Genomic DNA, 7,600 nt, shown 5'->3' with positions numbered 1-7,600 from the left:
TACGTGGCTAGAAGAATGACAATACAAATGTTTTGAGTTTAGTTCAGGCATGGCCAGTGACGATCGAAGGAGGCAGTTTGGCACCGAATTCTGAGTTGTCATGGGTATGTGAGAGAGAACTCGCAAAGAGAAAAGAGGGAGAAGAAAATCAGAGTGAAAGAATAAAATTTTTAACTTTTTTTAGATTAGTATAATATAATTATATTTTTATGTAATTTTATATGAAAATTATGTGTTATAATTTATATTAATATAAAAATATAAAATATTTTTTTATTTTATTAAATTTATATATAATTATTATTAAAATTTTAAATTTTAAAATTTTAAATTTTTTATTTTAAAATTTTATTGTGTTAAGTTATATTTATATTATATTATCATATTATATTTTAAATTATGAGATTTAATTTTTTATAAATCAATAACTGTTAAATTTAATTTTTTTTATTGTATTTAGATGTGTAAGCAAATAGAGTTTTTGATGAACTGTTAGTGAACATGCTTAATTTTTATTCGATTATATTCGTTTATTAAATTTAACAAACGATTTTAAATACTATTTATGCATTTATTTATTAAATAAATTAAATATGAACAGCTGTTTGTTCTTTTATTTATGTTCATGAATAAATTTATTTACAGTTTATTTAAAATTTATTCGTTTATTATTTGTTTGTTATTCGTTTATGATAATACTAATAAAATTATATTTTTATTTTTTATTATAATCTTATTTTAAGGTTTGTTTATGTTTATTTGAGTTCGTTTATATTTATTTAAGGCTTGTTTATTTAAATTTATTTAGTTATAATTTATTTATTGTTTATAAATATATTTATTTATATATGTTTATAAATATGTTCTTTTAATATTTAAAAATAAATTTATTTAACTTAATTAAATGAATATAAATTAAATACAAATAATTTATTATTTAAATGAATAAACATAAATAAATAAAATAATTTTACTAACAAATATTAATTAGACACGAATAATTTTAAAAATAAATAAATCAACATAAATATACTTTCATTCAATCATATTATATTCATTTAAAATTTTATTACAACTCAAATTAACAGCGTGTGCGTTTTGTTAAAAAAATTATATTATTACGGATCAATAATATTTAATCTTTATTTTTATAAAATAAAAATTTTAATTCTGAATTGTCAATCACTCGAATATTTATTCTCCAATTAAGCATTTAACTTTATTTATTAGTACAAATTGATACTCTCCCTCTCTCTGCTCTCTCTTACTTGTCAAAATCACACATCAATAATAACAATGTGTGGTTGTATTAAGTGATAATTAACTGAAGGGTCTTATTCACGGCAGCTCCACAATCTCGACTTTTTCTGCTACTTCTTTCTTGGCCTAGATGTTTGCTTTAGCATGCTATGATTTCCTATGTTTTTCAACTTTCCCATTGGGAGATACGCTGGCAATCAAAAGTCCAAAAGAATCCACAAAAAGCCTTCTGGAGTTTTGGCAAGAAAACAAAGATAAGACTTTGAGAGAGACCATTATCTTCAACCAAGCTAGTTCCACAGTAATGGTGCTTGTGCTTCCTGTTCCTGTTCTTGTCTAAGGTTTTTTTTTTTCTTTCTCTGGCTATCTCTTGTTTGGGCCCATTTGAGATGGGTGACAACAAAGGAGATACAACCAAGAAGCAAACACCCCAGCAAACTCATCAACAACAACAACTCTCGTCTTCTCCCAAAGAGGCCCTTGAGGAGTCCTCAGAATCAGGGCAAAAGCATCTACAGCAACTATCAGCTGTTGTGGAAACGGCCACTGGACCTCCTTTCATCTCGGCGCCTTTATATGTCCCAACTGGTACAACTTCTCCCTATGAACAACAATACGAGTCAGTCAATCCTAAGAGACCTCGATACAACAGTGGCCAATGGAAACTACTTCCATCCCCATCTTCCTTACAATCACAAACTCAAATGGCTATAATCACCAGCGAATCAAGCCCGTCACCGACCACAAACCCTATAAATCCACAATCCCAAGTTCATACCACAGCCGCTTCCTCCTCAGACACAGCCTCATCTCCACCCTCCTCTCCCCTCCCGTCCACGACCGCAGGCCAAGAAACCAACAAACCAGAAGGAGAGCAATTTCATAACCAATTCAGAAAGGGGAAATATGTCAGCCCCATTTGGAAACCGAATGAAATGTTGTGGTTAGCAAGGGCTTGGAGGATTCAATATCAAGGTGGGTCTGATGCGTCGGGCTCTTCTTCAAGAATTGGCCACCAAGAGACCGGTCATGTTACAGGCAGCGATGCTGCAGTCCAATCCACAAGAAGCAAAACTAGGGCTGACAAAGATAGGGCAGTAGCGGAGTTTTTAAACAAACATGGGATCAGTAGAGATGCCAAAACTGCTGGAACTAAGTGGGATAATATGCTAGGTGAGTTTAGGAAAGTGTATGAATGGGAGAGAGGAGGTGAAAAAGAACAAGTTGGCAAGAGTTACTTCAGACTTTCTCCTTACGAGAGGAAACTGCATAGATTGCCCGCTTCCTTTGATGAGGAAGTCTTTGAGGAGTTGTCTCAGTTCATGGGGCCTCGCATGAGAACTTCTCAAAGCAGAGGAGCTTCTGCAATTGCTTCTAGTGATGATGCTCGGCCAATTCTTTCTGGTTCTAGAGCTCTGCTTCCTCCCCCTCCTTTCAAAGAAGATGAACTTCCTCTGTCAGGTAAGTAAAGATCCTTTTGTCTTTTTTTCTTTTTGTTCTCAATATAGCTAAACCAAGACGCTGGTGTTATTTTATGTTATCTCCTTTAGTGAGGACTAAACAACTGGTAACAACTAGTGGAGGTGATACCTTCTTTCATGGAACTAGAGGAAGCCTGTTAGGATTCGACACTTCACTAGACGTTGGTGTTGCTCTCCCTTATTCTTCTTCTTCAAAGGAACTTCGTAGAATTGGGAAGATAAGAATGACATGGGAGGAGTCAGTTAGTTTATGGGCAGAAGAAGGTGAGCACCATAGAGGAAGAGTGAGACTTCAAGGTTCAAGCTTTTTGAATGCAGATGAACTCACATTCTTTGATGATGCCGTGGTAGCTTGCACAATGGAAGCCTTTGAAGATGGCCCTCTAAAAGGTTTCACTATAGATAGATTCGTTAATGGCCAGCAAGTGAAAGTCTTTGGCAGGAGAAATTCCTCAGCAGCTTCTGCATCTTCTGGTACAAACATATTTGTTAATGTTTCTTATTCTGGAACTGTTCAGAAATTTCAATCTAAAAGTCAGCCTCTCTCTCTCTCTCTCTCTCTAGTGACACCAGGTTTCATTGAAAGAGCTCAGCTTCCGTTTGCAGAACCCTCTATTAGATGTGAGTCCAATTAAAACTATTGTTCATTTTACGAAACATTGAGCCTCTTCTTTCCCTAAGGACGCAATCTAGAGCTTGAACCTTGTTGAATTAGAATCGAATGTCTTGACTGCCTGATGGCTGCCTAGGAGAAAGTGCTTCTATTAGCCATTATCATGTTTAAAATTTGTTGCTAGTGTACTGAATTTTGGATACATGCATGCGTTAATGAGATTATTGTTTTGGTTGCTACAGCAATGCCTCCATTGGAGTTCCAAGATCCGACAGACTACTATGTGGGGTGCCTTCGAGTTCCCCCAACGACACTGCCTAGCTTGTTTGAGCTTTCATGGCACTTACAAGAGCCACTACCCGAGGAATACCGATTTCCCCTAAGGAGAGATGTGTACCGAGATTTGCCACCTGGTAAAGAAGCTTTATTTACTATTTCTAATGAACTGTTAGATTGTAGAGCTATCCTATATGATATTTTGAGCCCAATTATCCGCACCAACCCTAGTCTTAGTGCAGCTACTGCCACAGGCAGAGACTCGTATATTGGCCTTTGGGATGATTGCATCAATAGGGTTGTGTCCAAATTTTGTTCCGTGGAAATGGTTATTATTCGAAAACCTTCTTCGTCATTGACTGAGCCATTGCAGGATCAATGGCCGAACGTGACAGGTTTTGTTAGAAATTTTTGCTTGTGGAGGGGAGAGGAGACTGATCAACTGAGGGAAGGGCAACTTGACCCACCATCTTCTATTGTGGAGAAGCTGCTATGGACTTACATGGATCTTCCGTATCTATTAGGCTATTATGCTGTTGGCTACATGGTAACATTATGCGCATTAAGCCGGTCACAAGATCGCATTATCAGGACGGATTTATATTCAGTAGATCTATCCTCCCCCTCGGAGAGACTAAAAGCCCTAGTGCCTTGCTGTAGAATAGCAGGCCTGTTACCTTTGCTGGCTGATCGATGCTTCAATAACGTCAATAATGTTGGCTCTTACAAGCAGTTCCTATTCAGTGATTTTGAAAGAATTGATTTGGGGAATGGAAGTAAAATGGAAATGACACCAAATACGGTGATAAGATCATTCTCGAGCAAGAAAAAATGGGCAGCAGTGAAAGAAATATATAACATCTTGGATCATCGAATTCCACACTCTGAATTTATTTGTCGGGCATCTGAGAAGGATCTTACATTAGTGTTTAAGCCCAGAGGGTGCAAATCCAGGCCCATAAACTGTGACCAGCTTGTGGAAGCTCTCAAGTACGTGACAAAAGCATTGGTAGCTCTGCATGACTTATGCTTCATGCACAGGGACTTGTGCTGGGACAAAGTGCCTAGAAGGAGCGACAGAGAAAACGAATGGTTCGTTTGCGGGTTCGAGGAGGCAGTGGGTGCACCACAAATAAACCCTCACCCAGCGGTAACTGCGGAGGCGGGTGGAAGGCACGCTCCAGAGATGGGGAGGGGGTTACATGGGGTGAAAGTGGATGTATGGGGGGTAGGCCACTTGGTTAACACTTGTGGGCTCACGAACATGCCTAAAATGCTGAGGGAGTTGCAAAATAGGTGCATGGATCAGAACCCAGAGCAGAGGCCAACTGCAGCTGATTGTTACCACCACTTGCTGCAGGTGCAGTCAGCCTCATCCAGTGCACCCTATTGAAGTGACACGATGACAGATTAACAATTTACCAATATTTTTCCATACCTAGTATTAAGAATCCTTTTATGTCACATTAATTAATTTATGTAGCTGGGCTTAGCTTTAGGTCTTTGAGATATATGTTACATATTTTTTTTCCAGTGGAATTCTGGACGGCTGTGTTGAATATGTGTGGTGATTGTTTTGGTACCTTAAAATTGAATGAGAGGTTGGTGGCTCTATAATCGGTTTTCGAGGGAGGAGGGTCTGATAAACGGGTAAATCTGGTCTGAGATTTTGTAATGAAGATTGGCGGCTGCTGCCAAAGGGCGGCTCCTCGGTTTGAACAGTTAGTCCCTTCGTATCAAATCAAATCAAGATCTGTAGTGGTTTCTGGTACTTCTCGTTCCCTTTTTTATGACGGGGTTAAAAAAAAAGTAATTAGTAACTGTTATGTGTTGCAGTGTTTTGGTTTTTGGATTGATGTATGATGTATCTCGAGAGATGATATTTGCGAGATGGCAGTGTTTGGTACATCGATGATTCCAATATTTAATATTATTGATATTATATTTTGTTTGAAAATTATAATTTATGTGTAGGAATAAAAATATGAAATATATATTTTTTAATTTTGTTAAATTATTATTGTTTTAAATCACGTTGATGTCGTATTATCTATCCTATTTTATATTATTAAATTTAGTGTTTGGTGATTTAGTTACCCACTGCTGCCATAGTAAATATTGCAGCACATGTCAATTTGTTGGGGTTTGCTTTTCTTTCTCTTTGGCAAACATTGTTCAAATAATTTCATCTAAATCCGGTTTTTCTAGAATAGTCTGGTAAAGGTTTAATTACTCAAAGTTGATTTTAATAAACTGTACTAAAGTTGTTAGCATATGGTTTGAAAATAAACGGTGTAAAGAATTAAATGAAAGGTGATGGCATGGCTACCTAAAAATTTTAGATGAAGAAACTAATTGGTAAGATCGAGATATTCTAATCTTTAATTAAAAAAAATTTTGGTTTATTTATTGTCAATTAATTTTAAATAAAAATATCATTAGCAATTATCTATCGCTGTATCATTTCTTTTGGCCACCCAAAAAAAAAAAAAACTAATGTTATATCATACTGGTATTTTTCACCCCTCGTTGATAGACTTACTAGATTGGATGATGAATTTATCTTTGCACGGTGGAATAAAATAGTGTTATAATACATGAGGAGAATAATTAATATTGTTTTAAATTTAAATTTTAGTAAATATAATTGTTTTTTATTTTTATAATGCGATATTTTTATATTAAAAAAAGTCACATTGATTAGATTTTTAACTAGTGGTTTTAGTTAAATGTAAAATGTTAAGGCCTTCAATTTATTTTATAAGTTGAATAGTAAATAGTCAAACTTTTTAACCGTCAACACATAATTTTCTTTTAGCCTCTAATTCTAACAAGTGGCATAAAGACATTCATTAGGGGATATTTAAATAAATATTTTCTAATTCAATTGTAATGTTTGGCAAATGTATATAATAATTATCATATATATCAAATTAAAAATTAAAAGCAAATTACTAAATACGACCATTATACTTTTTTTTTAGAGAGTTGGCATCCTTTCATCTACTAGTAAATATAAAAGCATTTATGAAGTCTAGTAAAAGTGCTTCCATGTCCATGTCTCTCTCTCACAAGTGCTACATCTTTCTCCATTGATGTTGCACTTACATGGTATCATGCTACATAGCCATTGACAAGCACATATGGTCCAGCTCCAAACGGCCAGTGACCTCCACTTGGAGCCAGTGTGTTTTCCATTAGGCTTCACACCCCAGAATAACTCCCAACCACTGTCGGCTCCCTTTAACGTTGCGATCATAGCTTTGTATAAACTTTACAAGAACAAAAGATACATATAATTCCTCCCCAAAACTTTTTTCTCACCACCTGTATTGGATCACGTAGCCCTAAAGATTGGCTGTTGCCTGAATGTGGGTTACAATGACAGAACTCGGGCGTAAATCAGAACCAATGATACCAGCAACTTTCTTGGGCAGCTTATTTATTTGAACGCCTCCTCTCAAATGTTAAAGGAATCCTAGTAAAAAGTTGCCTGCTAGGCTTTTTCAAGGTATCTTTGAATAATTATTGTAGATTAGGACCATACAAAATAATGGTTTAAACTTTAAAGCGAGTAAATATACGTCGTGATTTATTGACAATTGTAGTTTCTCTTTTGCCATCGAGGGTCTTTCGATTCAGCTTTTACGCTAATCTCTTTGCAGATGTGGGTTGCTATTTTAGTATAATTTAGCCCAAATCAAGCCTAGTCGAGCATGAGCCCAGCTTTTCTAGGTCTTTCTTCAGCCCGTCTTTTTGGGCTTACTTTCCTGTGGTATGTAGTCATCATAGGCAAGGCCCGTGGACTGTTTGAACCGAATTTTCTCCAACTCTTTAGTTATTACTTGTTGTCCAAGAACTCGTGTGGATTTCTTCTTCCTATACAGGAGCAAGGATAGTGGTTTATTGGATCCTAAAGTCAATATGCTTTTAGATAGTGTTTATAATGAGGTGATTGCTGAGGCGATTT

The 7,600-nt window shown here is 35.8% G+C and overlaps 1 protein-coding gene across 1 annotated transcript; it reads left to right on the top strand.

The window, feature by feature from the left end:
• The first annotated feature begins 1,473 nt into the window (after nt 1-1,473).
• Nucleotides 1,474-5,535, top strand: LOC111274461 (uncharacterized). Its single transcript, XM_089745815.1, has 4 exons — nt 1,474-2,721; nt 2,811-3,215; nt 3,306-3,362; nt 3,597-5,535. Exons 1-4 carry the CDS (start codon nt 1,650-1,652, stop codon nt 5,021-5,023), a joined length of 2,961 nt encoding a protein of 986 aa, XP_089601941.1. The 5' UTR covers nt 1,474-1,649; the 3' UTR covers nt 5,024-5,535.
• The last annotated feature ends 2,065 nt before the right edge of the window (nt 5,536-7,600 follow it).

This window comes from Durio zibethinus, chromosome 17 (genome assembly GCF_047325235.1).
Source record: "Durio zibethinus cultivar Kanyao isolate XHJ-2024 chromosome 17, ASM4732523v1, whole genome shotgun sequence".
In the NCBI taxonomy this organism is placed as follows: domain Eukaryota; kingdom Viridiplantae; phylum Streptophyta; class Magnoliopsida; order Malvales; family Malvaceae; genus Durio; species Durio zibethinus.
Note: the sequence above shows the minus strand (reverse complement) of the source record. Positions and strands in the feature narration are given on the sequence as shown.

Excerpts from the sequence above, each read along its gene's own strand:
- LOC111274461 (XM_089745815.1), top strand. The coding sequence starts at position 1,650 with ATGGGTGACAACAAAGGAGATACAACCAAGAAGCAAACACCCCAGCAA. Across the intron at positions 3,216-3,305 it reads AGCAGCTTCTGCATCTTCTG|TGACACCAGGTTTCATTGAA; the intron begins GTACAAACATAT and ends CTCTCTCTCTAG. Across the intron at positions 3,363-3,596 it reads TGCAGAACCCTCTATTAGAT|CAATGCCTCCATTGGAGTTC; the intron begins GTGAGTCCAATT and ends TGGTTGCTACAG.